The sequence below is a fragment of the Oncorhynchus keta genome, chromosome 27 (genome assembly GCF_023373465.1).
Source record: "Oncorhynchus keta strain PuntledgeMale-10-30-2019 chromosome 27, Oket_V2, whole genome shotgun sequence".
In the NCBI taxonomy this organism is placed as follows: Eukaryota; Metazoa; Chordata; class Actinopteri; order Salmoniformes; family Salmonidae; genus Oncorhynchus; species Oncorhynchus keta.
Genome location: NC_068447.1, coordinates 22,041,283 through 22,061,834, shown reverse-complemented (window position 1 = coordinate 22,061,834; position 20,552 = coordinate 22,041,283). Strand labels below are relative to the sequence as shown.

Here is a 20,552-nt window from a genome sequence, read left to right as displayed (position 1 = left end):
TTTCTTCTGAACTTTCACACTTTCGTTACTTGTATGTTCCTGAACAAAATGAATCTAACATTGTTGCATAGATATTTATTTGAAAATGTACAATGTACACAGTGGTGTAATAAATAAATAATAATAATAATAAAAACATCTTCAAAGGAACTATTACACAATTCCTTAGATGGAAAGCCAATCTCAAAAGTAACCTCTTTCCAATTTGACTAAGGTATCAAAACATTGTCGTGGTAATAATGGGACCAGTGTATAGAAACAGACTTCATCATATTTAGATATGAGCTCAGTGGCACCACCTTCTGATACCATCAACATGGTGCAAGATTAGGAGGTAAACAATAGATCACAGAAATGAGTGAAACACACACACATGCTCTCTCTCTCTCTCTCTCACACACACACACACACACACACACACACACACACACACACACACACACACACACACACACCACACACACACACACACACACACACACACACACACACACACACACACACACACACTCACTCACACACACACGCTCTCTCTCTCACACACGTGCACGCTCTCTCACACACACACGCGCTCACACACACACACGTGCACGCTCTCTCACACACACACACACACACACACACACACACACACACACACACACACACACACACACACACACACACACACACACACACACACACACACACACACACACACACACACACACACACACACACACACCCACCCACAGGGCCTGGCTTACCATCATCCTCACACTCTTCCAGAGGTTTTAGAGGTTTCTCCAGACAGCGAGGGTCGATCCACGATGTGGTCTTTGTGTTGTGGCTGAGGAAATAACAAACACACAGAGCTGTTAAAGACTGGCTCTGAAGTCAAGGTGATGAGCACTAAAAGCTAACAAAAGACCAATGATCTCATCAGCACAAGGATGTAAGGGGTTAAAGTCAATAGGCTTGTCAACAAGCAAGTTAAACCAAACAGAGATTAACGCAACACCAAAAAGACTCCTCCCCCACTGAGAAACACAGACAAAAGGGTTGGAAGGAGTCATTGTCGACTTATTGTCTAGAATAGGTAGCTGTATCCTCAACTTCACCACTACAAGCTTTCCTGTCAATCCCAAAGCAGACCAACATGCAGGTGTTGAATGCACAAAGCCATTTCATCATCCTCTCCCAGCCAGGCAGGATGACAAGCAGGCAGACCCAGCTCTGTGTGTTGGTCTGAGGGCAGAGGGCTGCGCTTCACTGAGGTGGTCAGGTGATCTGATCTGCCTGTGATCTCTAAGGAGATCAGACTATAGAAGATTACTGTCGTGGTTAGTGATTACTGCCTTATTTCACTGTAGAGCCTCTAGCCCTGCTCAATATGCCTTAATCAACCATGTTGTTCCATCTCCCACATATGCAATGACATCACCTGGTTTAAACGTCTCTAGAGACTAGATCTCTCTCATCATTACTCAATGCCTAGGTTTACCTCCAATGTACTCTCTTCCTACCATACCTTTGTCTGTACATTATGCCTTGAATCTATTCTATCGTGCCCAGAAACCTGCTCCTTTTATTCTCTGTTCCGAACGTGCTAGACGGCCAGTTCTTATATAGTCTTTAGCCGTACCCTTATCCTACTTCTCCTCTGTTCCTCTGGTGATGTAGAAGTTAATCCAGGACCTGCAGTGCCTAGCTCCATTCCTACTCCCCAAGTGCCCTCATTTGTTGACTTCTGTAACCACAAATGCCTTGGTTTCGTGCATGTTAACATTAGACGCCTGCTCCCTAAGTTTGCTTTATTCATTGCTTTAGAACATTCTACCAACCCGGATGTCTTAGCCGTGTCTAAATCCTGGCTTCGGAAAACCACCTAAAATCCTGACATTTCCATCCCTAACTATAACATTTTCCGCCAAGATAGAACTGCTAAAGGGGGCGGAGTTTCAATCTACTACAGAGATAGCCTGCAGAGTTCTGTCTTACTATCCAGGTCAGTACCAAAACAATTTGAGCTTCTACTTTTAAAAATTCACCTTTCCAGAAAAAAGTCTCTCAACGTTGCCGCTTGCTATAGACCACCCTCTGCCCCCAGCTGTGCCCTCGACACCATATGTGAATTGATTGCCCCCCATCTATCTTCTGAGCTCGTGCTAATAGGTGACCTAAACTGGAACATGCTTAACACCCCGGCCATCCTACAATCTAAGCTTGATTCCCTCAATCTCACACAAATTATCAATGAACCTACCAGGTACCACCCCAAATCCGTAAACAGGGGCACCATGATAGATATCATCCTAACTAACTCGCCCTCCAAATACACCTCTGCAGTTTTCAACCAAAATCGCAGCGATCACTGCCTCATTGCCTGCATCCATAATGGGTCTGCGGTCAAACGACCACCCCTCATCACTGTCAAACGCTCCCTAAAACACTTCTGCGAACAGGCCTTTCTAATTGACCTGGCCGGGGTATCCTGGAATGACATTGACCTCATCCCGTCAGTAGAGGATGGCTGGTTATTCTTTAAAAGTGGCTTCCTCACCATCTTAAATAAGCATGCTCCGTTCAAAAAAAAATGAGAACTAGGAATATATATAGCCCTTGGCTAGCTTTTTCAAACAGAAATTTGCATCCTGTAGCACAAACTCAAAAAAGTTATGGGACACTGCCCACTGCACTGCAATGAGGCTTGGAAACACTGTCACTACAGATAAATCCACAATAATTGCGAATTTCAATAAGCATTTTTCCACAACTGGCCATGCTTTCCACCTGGCTACCCCTACGCCGGTCAACAGCCCTGTGCTCCCCACAGCAACTCGCCCAAACCTCCCCCACTTCTCCTTCACCCAAATCCAGATGGCTGATGTTCTGAAAGAGCTGCAAAATCTGGACCCCTACAAATCAGCTGGGCAAGACAATCTGGACCCTCTCTTTCTAAAATAATCTAAAGAAATTATTGCAACCCCTATTACTAGCCTGTTCAACCTCTCTTTCGTATCGTCTGAGATTCCCATGGATTGGAAAGCTGCCGTGGTCATCCCCCTCTTCAAAGGGGACAACACTCTAGATCCAAACTGCTACAGACCTATATCTATTCTACCCTACATTTCTAAGGTCTTTGAAAGCCAAATTAACCAGTTGGATTTAGGGGGCGCTATTTTAATTTTTGGATGAAAAACATTCCCGTTTTAAACAAGATATTTTGTCACGAAAAGATGCTCGACTATGCATATAATTGACAGCTTTGGAAAGAAGACACTCTGACGTTTCCAAAACTCCAAAGATATTGTCTGTGAGTGCCACAGAACTGATGTACAGGCGAAAACCAGATAAAAATCCAACCAGGAAGTGCCGCATTTTTTGAAACCGCCTCATGCCAATGACTCCTTATATGGCTGTGAATGAGCTACGAATGAGCTTACGTTTTCCACGTTTTCCCCAAGGTGTCTACAGCATTGTGACGTCTTTTTAGGCATTTCCCTTGAAGAATGGCTGTAAGGGACCATATATGGCATGTGGTCACATGGTGTCTCCTGCAGAAAACCTACTGAGGTAGCCATATTTCCAATCGCTTCTTATGAGAAACCAACTCCCTCGACGGATATATTATCGAATATATTTGTTAAAAACACCTTGAGGATGGATCCTAAACAACGTTTGCCGTGTTTCTGTCGATATTATGTAGCTAATTTTGAAAAAGTTTGGCGTTATAGTTGTAACGTTTTGGGTCGATTTCTCAGCCAAGCATGGTGAAGAAACGGGAGATTTTTCGCCTACAAAAATAATATTTTAGGAAAAAAGGAATGATGTAATTTGGTAAATGATTTTTGGTTATTTTTATTTTTGAAAATGTTGCCTGCTGCCAGCAGAGCCTAGCATAGCATTATGCCATGATAAACTTACACAAATGCTTGTCTAGCGTTGGCTGTAACGCATATTTAGAAAATCTGAGATGACAGTGTTGTTAACAAAAGGCTAAGCTTGTGTTTGAATATATTTATTTCATTTCATTTGCGATTTTCATGAATAGGAAAAGTTTCTAGTGGTATTTATGTCCGTTGCGTTATGCTAATGCATTTGAGGCTATGATTAACAAACAGATTACTGACCATTTTGAATCTCAATGTACCTTCTCCGCTATGCAATCTGGTTTCAGAGCTGGTCATGGGTGCACCTCAGCCACGCTCAAGGTCCTAAACAATATAATAACCGCCATCGATAAGAGACATTATTGGGGAGCCGTATTCATCGACCTGGCTAAGGCTTTCGACTCTGTCAATCACAACATTCTTATTGGCCTTGGTCTCTCAAATGATTGCCTCGCTTGGTTCACCAACTACTTCTCCGATAGAGTTCAGTATGTCAAATCGGAGGGCCTGTTGTCCGGACCTCTGGCAGTCTCTATGGGGGTGCCACAGGGTTCAATTCTCGGGCCGACTCTCTTCTCTGTAAACATCAATGATGTCGCTCTCGCTGCTGGTGATTCTCTGATCCACCTCTACGCAGACGACACCATTCTGTATACCTCTGGCCCTTCGTTGGACACTTAACTAACCTCCAGATGAGCTTCAATGCCATACAACTCTCCTTCCGTTGCCGCCAACTGCTCTTAAATGCAAGTGAAACTAAATGCATGCTCTTCATCTGATCACTGCCCGCACCTGCCCGCCCATCCAGCATCACTACTCGGTTCTGACGGTTCTGACTTTTCTGACTTAGAATATGTGGACAACTACCTAGGTGTCTCGTTAGACTGTAAACTCTCCTTCCAGAATCACATTAAACATCTCCAATCCAAAATTAAATCTAGAATCGGCTTCCTATTTCGCAACAAAGCATCCTTCACTCATGCTGCTAAACATACCCTCGTAAAACTGACCATCCTACCGATCCTTGACTTCAGCGATGTCATTTACAAAATAACCTCCAACATTCTACTCAACAAATTGGATGCAGTCTATCACAGTGCCATCCGTTTTGTCACCAAAGCCCCATACACTACCCACCACTGCGACCTGTATGATCTCGTTGGCTGGCCCTCGCTTCATATTCATCGCCAAACCCACTGGTTCTAGGTCATCTACAAGTCTCTGCTAGGTAAAGCCCCGCCTTATCTCAGCTCACTGGTCACCATAGCAGCACCCACCCGTAGCATGCGCACCAGCAGGTATATCTCACTGGTCATCCCCAAAGCCAATTCTTCCTTTGGCCGCCTCTCCTTCCAGTTCTCTGCTGTCAATGACTGGAACGAACAGCAAAAATCTCTGAAGCTGGAGACTCTTACCCCCCTCACGAGCTTTAAGCTGAGCACTGCATCTGTACATAGCTCATCTGTAAATAGCCCATCCAATCTTCCTCAACCCCATACTGTATTTATTGATTTATTTATCTTCCTCCTTTGCACCCCAGTATCTCAACTTGCACATTCATCTTCTGCACATCCTACCATTCCAGTGTTTAATTGCTATATTGTAATTACTTCGTACCTCTCTTATCCTACCTCATTTGCACATGCTGTATATAGATATTTCTACTGTATTATTGATTTCATGTTTGTTTATTCCATCTGTAACTCTGTGTTGTTGTATGTGTCAAACTGCTTTGCTTTATCTTGGCCAAGTCACAGTTGCAAATGAGAACTTTTTCTCAACTAGCCTACCTGGTTAAATAAAGGTTAAATATTTTTTTTTATAAAAAATACCTTATTATCTATCTTGATGCCGAGTCACTTTACCCTGCCTTAATGTACATATCTACCTCAAATACCTTATTATTATTAATATTATCTATCCTGATGCCGAGTCACTTTACCCTGCCTTAATGTACATATCTACCTCAAATACCTTATTATTATTAATATTATCTATCCTGATGCCTAGTCACTTTACCCTGCCTTCATGTACATATCTACCTCAAATACCTTATTATTATTATCTATCCTGATGCCTAGTCACTTTACCCTGCCTTCATGTACATATCTACCTCAAATACCTTATTATTATTATTATCTATCCTGATGCCGAGTCAATTTACCCTGCCTTCATGTACATATCTACCTCAAATACCTTATTATTATTATCTATCCTGATGCCTAGTCACTTTACCCTGCCTTCATGTACATATCTACCTCAAATACCTTATTATTATTAATATTATCTATCCTGATGCCGAGTCACTTTACCCTGCCTTCATGTACATATCTACCTCAAATACCTTATTAATATTAATATTATCTATCCTGATGCCTAGTCACTTTACCCTGCCTTCATGTACATATCTACCTCAAATACCTTATTATTATTAATATTATCTATCCTGATGCCTAGTCACTTTACCCTGCCTTCATGTACATATCTACCTCAAATACCTTATTATTATTATTATCTATCCTGATGCCGAGTCACTTTACCCTGCCTTCATGTACATATCTACCTCAAATACCTTATTATTATTAATATCTATCCTGATGCCTAGTCACTTTACCCTGCCTTCATGTACATATCTACCTCAAATACCTTATTAATATTAATATTATCTATCCTGATGCCTAGTCACTTTACCCTGCCTTCATGTACATATCTACCTCAAATACCTTATTATTATTATCTATCCTGATGCCTAGTCACTTTACCCTGCCTTCATGTACATATCTACCTCAAATACCTTATTAATATTAATATCTATCTTGATGCCAAGTCACTTTACCCTGCCTTCATGTACATATCTACCTCAAATACCTTATTATTATTATTATTATCTATCCTGATGCCGAGTCACTTTACCCTGCCTTCATGTACATATCTACCTCAAATACCTTATTATTATTAATATCTATCCTGATGCCGAGTCACTTTACCCTGCCTTCATGTACATATCTACCTCAAATACCTTATTATTATTATTATTATCTATCCTGATGCCGAGTCACTTTACCCTGCCTTCATGTACATATCTACCTCAAATACCTTATTATTATTAATATCTATCCTGATGCCGAGTCACTTTACCCTGCCTTCATGTACATATCTACCTCAAATACCTTATTAATATTAATATCTATCTTGATGCCAAGTCACTTTACCCTGCCTTCATGTACATATCTACCTCAAATACCTTATTATTATTATTATTATCTATCCTGATGCCGAGTCACTTTACCCTGCCTTCATGTACATATCTACCTCAAATACCTTATTATTATTAATATCTATCCTGATGCCGAGTCACTTTACCCTGCCTTCATGTACATATCTACCTCAAATACCTTATTAATATTAATATCTATCTTGATGCCAAGTCACTTTACCCTGCCTTCATGTACATATCTACCTCAAATACCTTATTATTATTAATATCTATCCTGATGCCGAGTCACTTTACCCTGCCTTCATGTACATATCTACCTCAAATACCTTATTATTATTATCTATCCTGATGCCTAGTCACTTTACCCTGCCTTCATGTACATATCTACCTCAAATACCTTATTATTATTATTATTATCTATCCTGATGCCGAGTCACTTTACCCTGCCTTCATGTACATATCTACCTCAAATACCTTATTATTAATATTATCTATCTTGATGCCGAGTCACTTTACCCTGCCTTAATGTACATATCTACCTCAAATACCTTATTATTATTAATATTATCTATCCTGATGCCGAGTCACTTTACCCTGCCTTAATGTACATATCTACCTCAAATACCTTATTATTATTAATATTATCTATCCTGATGCCGAGTCACTTTACCCTGCCTTCATGTACATATCTACCTCAAATACCTTATTATTATTAATATTATCTATCCTGATGCCTAGTCACTTTACCCTGCCTTCATGTACATATCTACCTCAAATACCTTATTAATATTAATATTATCTATCCTGATGCCTAGTCACTTTACCCTGCCTTCATGTACATATCTACCTCAAATACATTATTATTATTATTATCTATCCTGATGCCTAGTCACTTTACCCTGCCTTCATGTACATATCTACCTCAAATACCTTATTATTATTATTATCTATCCTGGTGACGAGTCACTTTACCCTGCCTTCATGTACATATCTACCTCAAATACCTTATTATTATTATCTATCCTGATGACGAGTCACTTTACCCTGCCTTCATGTACATATCTACCTCAAATACCTTATTATTATTATCTATCCTGATACCTAGTCACTTTACCCTGCCTTCATGTACATATCTACCTCAAATACCTTATTATTATTATCTATCCTGATGCCTAGTCACTTTACCCTGCCTTCATGTACATATCTACCTCAAATACCTTATTATTATCTATCCTGATGACGAGTCACTTTACCCTGCCTTCATGTACATATCTACCTCAAATACCTTATTATTATTATCTATCCTGATGCCGAGTCACTTTACCCTGCCTTCATGTACATATCTACCTCAAATACCTTATTATTATTATCTATCCTGATGCCTAGTCACTTTACCCTGCCTTCATGTACATATCTACCTCAAATACCTTATTATTATTATTATCTATCCTGATGCCTAGTCACTTTACCCTGCCTTCATGTACATATCTACCTCAAATGCCTCGTAACCTCTGCACATTGATCTGGTACTGGTGCTCCCTGTATATAGCTCCACATTGATCTAGTACTGGTACTCCCTGTATATAGCTCCACATTGATCTAGTACTGGTACTCCCTGTATATAGCTCCACATTGATCTGGTACTGGTACTCCCTGTATATAGCTCCACATTGATCTAGTACTGGTACTCCCTGTATATAGCTCCACATTGATCTGGTACTGGTACTCCCTGTATATAGCTCCACATTGATCTGGTACTGGTACTCCCTGTATATAGCTCCACATTGATCTAGTACTGGTACTCCCTGTATATAGCTCCACATTGATCTGGTACTGGTACTCCCTGTATATAGCTCCACATTGATCTGGTACTGGTACTCCCTGTGTATAGCTCCACATTGATCTGGTACTGGTACTCCCTGTATATAGCTCCACATTGATCTAGTACTGGTACTCCCTGTATATAGCTCCACATTGATCTGGTACTGGTACTCCCTGTATATAGCTCGACATTGATCTGGTACTGGTACTCCCTGTATATAGCTCCACATTGATCTGGTACTGGTACTCCCTGTATATAGCTCCACATTGATCTGGTACTGGTACTCCCTGTGTATAGCTCCACATTGATCTGGTACTGGTACTCCCTGTATATAGCTCCACATTGATCTGGTACTGGTACTCCCTGTGTATAGCTCCACATTGATCTGGTACTGGTACTCCCTGTGTATAGCTCCACATTGATCTGGTACTGGTACTCCCTGTATATAGCTCCACATTGATCTGGTACTGGTACTCCCTGTATATAGCTCCACATTGATCTGGTACTGGTACTCCCTGTGTATAGCTCCACATTGATCTGGTACTGGTACTCCCTGTGTATAGCTCCACATTGATCTGGTACTGGTACTCCCTGTATATAGCTCCACATTGATCTGGTACTGGTACTTCCTGTATATAGCTCCACATTGATCTGGTACTGGTACTCCCTGTATATAGCTCCACATTGATCTGGTACTGGTACTCCCTGTATATAGCTCCACATTGATCTGGTACTGGTACTCCCTGTATATAGCTCGACATTGATCTGGTACTGGTACTCCCTGTATATAGCTCCACATTGATCTGGTACTGGTGCTCCCTGTATATAGCTCCACATTGATCTGGTACTGGTACTCCCTGTGTATAGCTCCACATTGATCTAGTACTGGTACTCCCTTTATATAGCTCCACATTGATCTGGTACTGGTGCTCCCTGTATATTGCTCCATTCTTGTGTATTTTATTCTTATTGTGTAACTTACTATTTGTCTTATCATTATTTTTTAAATTGCTGACAGGTGTATAAAATCGAGCACACAGCCATGCAATCTCCATAGACAAACATTGGCAGTAGAATGGCCTTACTGAAGAGCTCAGTGACTTTCAACTTGGCGCCGTCATAGGATGCCACCTTTCCAACAAGTCAGTTCATCACATTTCCCCGGTCAACTGCAAGTGCAGCTATTGTGAAGTGGAAACATCTAGGAGCAACAACGGCTCAGCCACGAAGTGGTAGGCCACACAAGCTTACAGAACGGGACCGCTGAGTGCTGAAGCGCGTACAAATCGTCTGTCCTCGGTTGCAACTCTCACTACCGAGTTCCAAACTGCCTCTGGAAACAATGTCAGCACAATAACTGTTGTCGGGAACTTCATGAAATGGGTTTCCATGGCTGATCAGCCACACACAAGCCTAAGATCACCACGCGCAATGTCAAGCGTTGGCTAGAGTGGTGTAAAGCTCACCACCATTGGACTCTGGAGCAGTGGAAACATGTACTCTGGAGTGATGAACCATGCTTTACCATCTGGCAGTCCGACGGACGAATCTGCCTTTGGCGGATGCTAGGAGGGCGCTACCTGCCTAAATGCATAGAGCCAATCGCAAAGTTTGTTGGAGGAGGAATAATGGTCTGGGGCTATTTTTCATGGTTCGGGCTAGGCCCCTTAGTTCCAGTGAAATCTTAACGCTACAGCATACAATGACATTCTAGACCATCCCTTTGCTGTTTCGGCATGACAATGCCCCCATGCACAAAGCGAGTTCCATATTGAAATGGTTTGTCGAGATCAGTTTGGAAGAACTTGACTGGCCTTGAGAGCCTTGACCTTAACCCCATCGAACATCTTTGGGATGAATTGGAACGCTGACTGCGAGCCAGGCCTAATCGCCCAACATCAGTGCCCGACCTCCCTAACGCTCTTGTGGCTGAATGAAAGCAAGTCCCCGCAGAAATGTTACAACATCTAGTGGAAATCCTTTCCAGAAGAGTGGTGGCTGTTATAGCAGCAAAGGGAGGACCAACTCCATATTACTGCCCATGATTTTGAATGAGATGTTTGACGAGCGGGTGTCCACATACTTTTGGTCATGTAGTGTATATTATACATTATACAGGATTTAGGGTATATTATACGTACTCTATAAAGTAGACTTCTCCATTCTCGGTGTAAGCCATCTCCCAGTTGCCTGGCAGGGGTCCTAGGGGGTCTTCTGGGGAGGCCTGGGGCTGGGCGTGTGTCTGCTGCCCACTGTCCGAGGTGGATGAGGCCACGTTGTTCAGACCATAGGACGGAGCGTTCTCGCGCGCGGGGTACGGCCGTAGAACACCGCCGCAGCTCTCGTCCTGGTCGCTAGGGTTACCTGTGCACAACAAGGGAGAGGGGAAGAGACTACGAACTAAGGATCCTGGGAAAGTAAGGAGCACGACAACACAGAACAAAACAGAGAGAGGAGGTTTATGTTTCCTGCTGTAACAGGAATGTGGGAATCTAAGGGTGGAATGATAAGACAATTTATGCTAAGAGTACTGTGTGCAATATAGGACTACTAAAACCAACAGCAACAAAAATATATACTATGGTTCACAACTGCTAAACACTTTCTCTCCCTCCCTCTGTAACCCCCCTGCCTGCTAGTCCAAAAGGAATGGGGCCCAATGACTATAATGAACATGCAGTCAGCCTCTATTTCTCTTAAACCCCCCTCTATCTTGCCCTCCCTGACTTCATCCTCCCTCTCTCACTTCCGTAAGCCTTTCAGGGGTGATCAAACGCTAATTCACCACTCTGACAGACTGGCAGGACACACAGAGTGAGCATAGAAGGAGAAAAAAAACTCCATCTAGGAACTGACTGACTGTCTCACAAACTCTCCAGTCCGGACTAACACATTAACACAAGTGATATTTCAAACTCAGTCAGACATTATGCCTAAAAAACTATTCACAAAGAGTTGTTGAGAGAGAGAAAGAGGGTAAGAGAGAAAGACTGAGAGAGGGGAAGAGAGTGAGAGAGTGAGAGAGAGAGAGAGAGAAAGATGGCGTGAGAGAGAGAGAAAACAAGAGAGAAAGATGGAGGGAGCGAGAGAGAGAACAAGAGAAAGAGAGAAAGCGAGAGACACCCAGCAACACAGGGCAGAAGAGTGGAGAGCACAAACGCAGATACACTCTCCCTCACACATGCTTTCAAACATGTGCGTAGAAATGAGCACACACACAACTCACCCACACCCCAAACACACACATCCCCCATTGAACAGCCGCCTGGTTTGGTAGTGGTAGTCTATGTGTAATTGTCTGACGGCATGTAAAATGACATACCTGTAAAACTGTTGTTCATTTCTGTAGCCTGGTCGTCATCCTCGTAGTCAGCAGGTCCTACTTGGGCGTTTTGCATGTCATTGTAGGACTTGGTGCGCTTGGGAGTGGACTGCTGGGAGCCTGGAGGGCCGTTGAGGAGCACAGCATCACTGAGAATCACTGTCCCAACCACGGGCTGCCTCGGCGGCTTAGGCGTCCCATAATAGTTACCTAGGCAACAACAGGGACATTAGCATGCCTGAGAAAGAGATGGAGGGAGAGGGAGATAGGAAGTGGTAGGGGGATGGGGAGCGAGGGAGGGAGGGAGGGAGGGGGAGGGAGGGAGAGAGGAAGGGAGAGAGAGAGCACCGGCCTCTCCCTACTAGAATCTGAAGTCAAATGTTTACTGTTTGCTGATGATCTGGTGCTTCTGTCCCCAACCAAGTAGGGCCTACAGCAGCACCTAGATCTTCTGCACAGATTCTGACAGACCTGGGCCTTGACAGTACATCTCAGTAAGACAAAATATGATGGGGTTACAAAAAAGGTCCAGTTGCCAGGACCACAAATACAAATTCCATCTAGACACCGTTACCCTAAAGCACACAAAACAAATTAACATCAGCGCCACAGGTTACTTCCACAAAGCTGTGAACGATCTGAGAGACAAGGCAAGTAAGGCCTATGCCATCAAAACTAACATAACATTCAAGTATTTTTAATCAGTTATAGAACTCATTGCCCTTTATGGTTGTGAGGTCTGGGGTCCGCTCACCAACCAAGAATTCACACAATGTGACAAACACCAAATTGAACATCTGCATGCAAAATTCTGCACAAATATCCTCTGTCTACAACGTAAAACAGCAAATCATGCATGCAGAGCAGAATTAGGCCGACACCCGCTAATGATCAAAATCCAGAAAAAAGCCATTAAATTCTACAACCACCTAAAAGGAAGTGATTCCCAAACCTTCCATAACAAAGCCATCCCCTACACCTACAGAGACAAGAATATCACTGCACCCGCAATAACATCTGCATGTGACCAATAAACTTTGATATGAACCTGGAGAAGACTCCCCTAAGCAAGCTGGTCCTGGGGCTCTGTTCACAAACACAAACAGACCCCACCGAACCACAGGACAGCACAATTAGACCCAACCAAATCATGAGAAAACAAAAAGATAATTACACATTGGAAAAACACTGAGCAGACTAGAATGCTAAACAGAGAGTCCTTAGTGGCACAATACCTGATCACTGTAACTGACCCAAAATTAAGGAATGCTTCACTATGTACAGACTCATTGAACATAGCCTTACTATTGAGAAAGGCTGCCGTAGGCAGACCTGGCTCTCAAGAGAAGACAGGCTATGTGCACGCTGCCCACAAAATTAGGTGGAAACTGAGCTGCACTTCCTAACCTCCTGCCAAATGTATGACCATTTCAGAGATACACATTTCCCTTAGATTGCACAGATGCACAAAGAATTAGAAAACAAATCCAATTTTGATAAACTCCCATATCTACTGGGTGAAATCACAGCATCAAGATTTGTGACCTGTTTCCACACGAAAAGGGCAACCAGTGAAGACCAAACACCATTATAAATACAACCTAGATTTATTTTCCCTTTTGTAACTATTTGCTCTTCGTTACAACACTGTATATAGACATAATGACATTTACTGTTGTTTATTTCACTTTTGTGTATTACCTATTTCACTTGCTTTGGCAATGTAAACATATGTTTCCCATGCCAATAAAGCCCCTTAAATTGAATTGAAATTGAGAGAGGGGGAGGGAGGGTGAGAGAAGGAGGGGGAGGGAGCGAGAGATAGAACACAGAGAGATAGAGGACAGAGAGATAGAGGACAGAGAGGTAGAGAACAGAGAGATAGAGGACAGAGAGATAGAGGACAGAGAGGTAGAGAACAGAGAGATAGAGGACAGAGAGATAGAGGACAGAGAGGTAGAGAACAGAGAGATAGAGGACAGAGAGGTAGAGAACAGAGAGATAGAGGACAGAGAGATAGAGGACAGAGAGGTAGAGAACAGAGAGATAGAGGACAGAGAGATAGAGGACAGAGAGGTAGAGAACAGAGAGATAGAGGACAGAGAGATAGAGGACAGAGAGGTAGAGAACAGAGAGATAGAGGACAGAGAGATAGAGGACAGAGAGGTAGAGAACAGAGAGATAGAGGACAGAGAGATAGAGGACAGAGAGGTAGAGAACAGAGAGATAGAGGACAGAGAGGTAGAGAACAGAGAGATAGAGGACAGAGAGATAGAGGACAGAGAGGTAGAGGACAGAGAGATAGAGGACAGAGAGATAGAGGACAGAGAGATAGAGGACAGAGAGGTAGAGGACAGAGAGATAGAGGACAGAGAGGTAGAGAACAGAGAGATAGAGGACAGAGAGATAGAGGACAGAGAGATAGAGGACAGAGAGATAGAGGACAGAGAGATAGAGGACAGAGAGGTAGAGAACAGAGAGATAGAGGACAGAGAGATAGACCCAGAAAGATAGCGGGGAGGGGATCTATAAAATCTCAATGCAGTGGAAAGAGAGACAATGGCAGAGCACAAAGAGTCCTGAAATGGTGGAAATAAGCAGCTGCAGGAAAAGCAGGCTTTTTCCCCTAGTCAGTGTTGTTTTGGACTGAGAGGGAGCAGAGAGAATACAAGCATAATACAACGGGCCAGCTCAGAGAACTTTACCTTGTTAAAGTATACATTCAAATGGCTGGCTTATCACTGGTCAGTACCAGATCTGTTGCTTAAGTTTATTTCCTGTAAAACCCATTGATAAGCAAATACCATCCACAATGCAATTGCAAGAGACAGTGACACATGCTCAAAACCACATTCTAAATGTATGTCCTTATCTACAACTGATGAACTGTAAACAATTTTTGGAAAGAAAAAATGTTGGGCATGAGAATTGGACTCATATCTCAATGCAACTGCATGTCATTGAGACCTACTGTACAAAGGTCTGCCTCACATTTGTATTGGGAAGGCATCCGGCTCCTGTGGACAGGTATTTGACACTGTCTGCGGGGGAGGGAGAAAGGAGCCAAACACACAATAGTACAGGTGGCAAGGAGATTAACACTAACACACACACACACACACACACACACACACACACACACACACACACACACACACACACACACACACACACACACACACACACACACACACACACACGCACAGGTGGATTCTGTCAGGACAGAAGACGTATCACTGTGGTACACTGTCCTAATCTAGGTAAGGATAACCTTGTGATCTGTTTGTATGTGTATGTTTTGTATTGTATAATTTTTTATAAATTATAATAGTCAAAATAAATATTATCAGGTCAGAAATCCTAAATACAATCTTACAAAAAAGAGAAAGATTATCTTCTGCACTTCTACAGTACCATAGCATCATCATCATCCTCCTCACCAGCATCACTAAAACCAACACCACCACCAGCATCATCCTCATCACCAGCATCACTAAAACCAACACCACCACCAGCATCATCCTCATCACCAGCATCACTAAAACCAACATCCCCAGCATCATCATCCTCACCTTCAAACGTTCCTATTTCCAGTAGTGTCCCACTCTGCTCAAGGTTCAAGAAGTCCTCCACAGACAGGAAGTTGTAATCAACCCCGGGGACCTCCCCGTCTCGAGGGGGGCGTGTCGTACCTGGAGAGAGAGGAAACCAAGGTTATTATCAACATTACTACCAACCACTCTGACCGAAGACCAGGGAGAAGTTTTCGAGGTGCTTCTCAGTGGCAGCTACATTTGCCAAAACCTACTCAACCTATTAATTAACAAAAATAAACATTAGGGCCTCTCTGTGGGCGGAAACAAAGATTGAGGAGGAGGAAGTAGCCGGTAATCTACAGTATAATCAGTATTCACACAGAGCTAGCTATGTAGCTAGCTAGTATTCACACAGAGCTAGCTATGTAGCTCGCTAGTATTCACACACAGCTAGTTATGTAGCTAGCTAGTATTCACACACAGCTAGTTATGTAGCTAGCTAGTATTCACACACAGCTAGCTATGTAGCTAGCTAATATTCACACACAGCTAGCTATGTAGCTAGCTGGTATTCACACACAGCTAGCTATGTATCTAGCGAGTATTCACACACAGCTAGCTATGTAGCTAGCTAGTATTCACACACAGCTAGCTATGAGCTAGCTAGTATTCACACACTGTTAGCTATGAGCTAGCTAGTATTCACACACAGCTAGTTATGTATCTAGCTAGTATTCACACACAGCTAGCTATGTAGCTAGCTAGTATTCACACACAGCTAGCTATGTAGCTAGCTAGTATTCACACACTGTTAGCTATGAGCTAGCTAGTACTCACACAAAGCTAGCTATGTAGCTAGCTAGCATACACACAGCTAGCCATGTAGCTAGTTACTATGCACACACAGCTAGCTATGTAGCTAGCTAGTATACACATATAGCTAGCTAGTATTTGTAAGCAAAAAGCATATAACACCAGATCCGGAAGTTCAAACGTCATCGCTAGATAGAGTCAAAAAGAGTGCCTCGGCCCCTCTTGCTTGGTTAGCTACTCTGGTTCCCCAGGACCCTAGTGGATTTACACTACACAAGGGGGGGCTTCCTCTCTGGGTGGAACACAATGACGATGTGGACAAAAGTTTGCGATGCCCCCCCAAAAGCATACTCTGCCCTTGCACATGCCTGCACATCGATCGACAGTGTGAAGCTTGTAGCCACCATAAGGCCTGAGGGAGGACAAGACGGAGGAACAGGTCCACACAAACTGGAGGTGTGGGAGCTGAAAGTGACAGGGTGCAATGTCGGTCACTGCTCTCTTTGAGGCTGCAGTGAACAGAGAAGACTTGGACATGATGTGAGGAGACAGCACAGTAAGAAAGTCTCACACACCCCTACCTCACTCTGCCAGTGGTGGTAAACCACAGGCTTTAAAACATCAGGCTTTAAACGCAACCCCAGAGATGAATGGGTCACACACCCCCCTTTTCTTCCTATTATTCTGTTTATTATTTTCCAATAAGAAAAGCCAGAGATATAGACATTAACATGACTCAGAGGAACTGACACTATTGCTTGGCTATTTATTTTCCTTTCTGGCACTGCGATCATACACTATGGCTTAAAAGACCCCCTGTGGTCGTTTTCATTAAAAAACATTTGTCTTTATGGTCTAACTGAACCACATATTTGTCTCCAAAGTCCATCTGTAGTATAAAGGCCTACCTGCATCACCATGAAGAACATTGGGACTTTCTAACTATGACTGTAATGGGAACTGATTTGAGTCATTCCTCTCCTGCATTTACTGTAACTAAGTACTGACCTTTGACCTGTTTAACTGCCACTATCAAACATCTGTCAGTGTTGAATGTTACCGTTAAAGTTTGAGGCCAGACTGAGCCGAGGGAACGCTGATAATGGATCTTTGATGCTGTGTGATTCTGTTGTGTCTTCATTTCAGCCTCTCAGCCTGGAGTTTACAGAACATGTGGTACTGTCGGATTAGAATATAAAGGGCCTGTCTCCAAGAGGCCCGCGAGCCCGCTTGATCCAGTAGATCACGCAAAGCTCCTGCAACATCTGTCTGACACTGAACTCTGTCCAAGGTTTCTAGCCTGGTTCCACAGCTACACCAGGGGAAGAAGACAGAGGGTGATGGTTTCTAGCCTGGTTCTACAGCTATACCAGGGGAAGAAGACAGAGGGTGATGGTTTCTAGCCTGGTTCCACAGCTACACCAGGGGAAGAAGACAGAGGGTGATGGTTTCTAGCCTGGTTCCACAGCTACACCAGGGGAAGAAGACAGAGGGTGATGGTTTCTGGCCTGGTTCTACAGCTACACCAGGGGAAGAAGACAGAGGGTGATAGTTTCTAGCCTGGTCCTACAGCTAGACCAGGGGGAAAAAGACAGAGGGTGATGGTTTCTTGCCTGGTTCCACAGCTACACCAGGGGAAGAAGACAGGGGGTGATGGTTTCTAGCCTGGTTCCACAGCTACACCAGGGGGGAAAAGACAGAGGGTGATGGTTTCTAGCCTGGTTCCACAGCTACACCAGGGGAAGAAGACAGAGGGTGATGGTTACTAGCCTGGTTCCACAGCTACACCAGGGGGAAAAAGACAGAGGGTGATGGTTTCTAGCCTGGTTCCCTAGCTACACCAGGGGAAGAAGACAGAGGGTGATGGTTACTAGCCTGGTTCCACAGCTACACCAGGGGAAGAAGACAGAGGGTGATGGCTAATGGTGAGTCTCTGATCCACCTCTACGCAGACGACACCATTCTGTATACTTCCGGCCCTTCTTTGGACACTGTATTAACAACCCTCCAGGCAAGCTTCAATGCCATACAACTCTCCTTCCGTGGCCTCCAATTGCTCTTAAATACAAGTAAAACTAAATGCATGCTCTTCAACCGATCGCTACCTGCACCTACTCACCTGTCCAACATCACTACTCTGGACGGCTCTGACTTAGAATATGTGGACAACTACAAATACTTAGGTGTCTGGTTAGACTGTAAACTCTCCTTCCAGACCCATATCAAACATCTCCAATCCAAAGTTAAATCTAGAATTGGCTTCCTATTTCGCAACAAAGCATCCTTCACTCATGCTGCCAAACATACCCTTGTAAAACTGACCATCCTACCAATCCTCGACTTTGGCGATGTCATTTACATAATAGCCTCCAATACCCTACTCAACAAATTGAATGCAGTCTATCACAGTGCAATCCGTTTTGTCACCAAAGCCCCATATACTACCCACCATTGCGACCTGTACACTCTCGTTGGCTGGCCCTCGCTTCATACTCGTCGCCAAACCCACTGGCTCCATGTCATCTACAAGACCCTGCTAGGTAAAGTCCCCCCTTATCTCAGCTCGCTGGTCACCATAGCATCTCCCACCTGTAGCACACGCTCCAGCAGGTATATCTCTCTAGTCACCCCCAAAACCAATTCTTTCTTTGGCCGCCTCTCCTTCCAGTTTTCTGCTGCCAATGACTGGAACAAACTACAAAAATCTCTGAAACTGGAAACACTTATCTCCCTCACTAGCTTTAAGCACCAACTGTCAGAGCAGCTCACAGATTACTGCACCTGTACATAGCCCACCTATAATTTAGCCCAAACAACTACCTCTTTCCCAACTGTATTTAATTTATTTATTTATTTTGCTCCTTTGCACCCCATCATTTTTATTTCTACTTTGCACATTCTTCCATTGCAAAACTACCATTCCAGTGTTTTACTTGCTATATTGTATTTACTTTGCCACCATGGCCTTTTTTGCCTTTACCTCCCTTCTCACCTCATTTGCTCACATTGTATATAGACTAGTTTATACTGTATTATTGACTGTATGTTTGTTTTACTCCATGTGTAACTCTGTGTCGTTGTATCTGTCAAACTGCTTTGCTTTATCTTGGCCAGGTCGCAATTGTAAATGAGAACTTGTTCTCAACTTGCCTACCTGGTTAAATAAAGGTGAAATAAAAAATAAAATAAATAAATAAAATGGCACATTGAGTCCTTGGTCAGAGGTCACCTCTAGTGTGCCACAAGGTGGTGTGGTTGTACCATATCTGTTTCTCCTTCACATGTCCATCCGAAAAGTTGTCTTCAGTGACACACTGGACGATGTAGGGCTGTCCCGAGCCATACCTTTAACCAGTAACCAAGAGGACACTTGGAGGCAAAGCAGCTGGAAGAGTGGGCCACATCCAACAACATGCTCCTGAATGGGAAAGAGTCTGGAAATGCGGATATGCTTTTCTAGAGATCATCCACAACCTGCACCACTAATCCTAGGAGGTCAGGAAGTGCCAGTGGTAAATACAACTAAGTATCTTGGTTTTCATCTAGACTCTAACCTCAGTGGTGAAATACATGTGGAGCAGTCAGTGAGGAAGGCCTCAAAACACCTGCACTTTGACTGTTCTTGCCAGGATTGACCTACCCACTGAAGATCTGGTCACAGTATACACTACACTGGTCAGGTCTGGTCTGGAATACGGTAGAGTCCTGTTAGTTGGATACAATAAAAAGCAACTAGGCAGGGTGCAGAGGAGGGCCTTGAGGATCATTTCCAGAGGTGGAGCAGTCCAACCACAGCTCCCGTCACTGCAGAGCAGGGTAGAGCCGGCAGCAGTGTACCTGGTGAAGGTCATGCACACTCTTGACCATTCACTGAATGACCTGCTCCCTCCAAAAAGACGTAACTGCACCACCAGGCTCCTGAAAAACAGCCATGAACTGTCCTGTATAACTGCCCTGTATAACTGTCCTG

The 20,552-nt window shown here is 43.5% G+C and overlaps 1 protein-coding gene across 1 annotated transcript in view; it reads right to left on the bottom strand.

Moving 5' to 3' along the window:
• Positions 1-20,552, bottom strand: part of LOC118360276 (membrane-associated guanylate kinase, WW and PDZ domain-containing protein 1-like) — a 228,660-nt gene that overhangs the window by 61,092 nt on the left and 147,016 nt on the right. Inside the window, 4 exon segments of the mRNA XM_052481927.1 lie at positions 747-829; positions 11,053-11,275; positions 12,234-12,443; positions 15,806-15,925. Coding sequence (XP_052337887.1) covers positions 747-829; positions 11,053-11,275; positions 12,234-12,443; positions 15,806-15,925 — 636 coding nt within the window.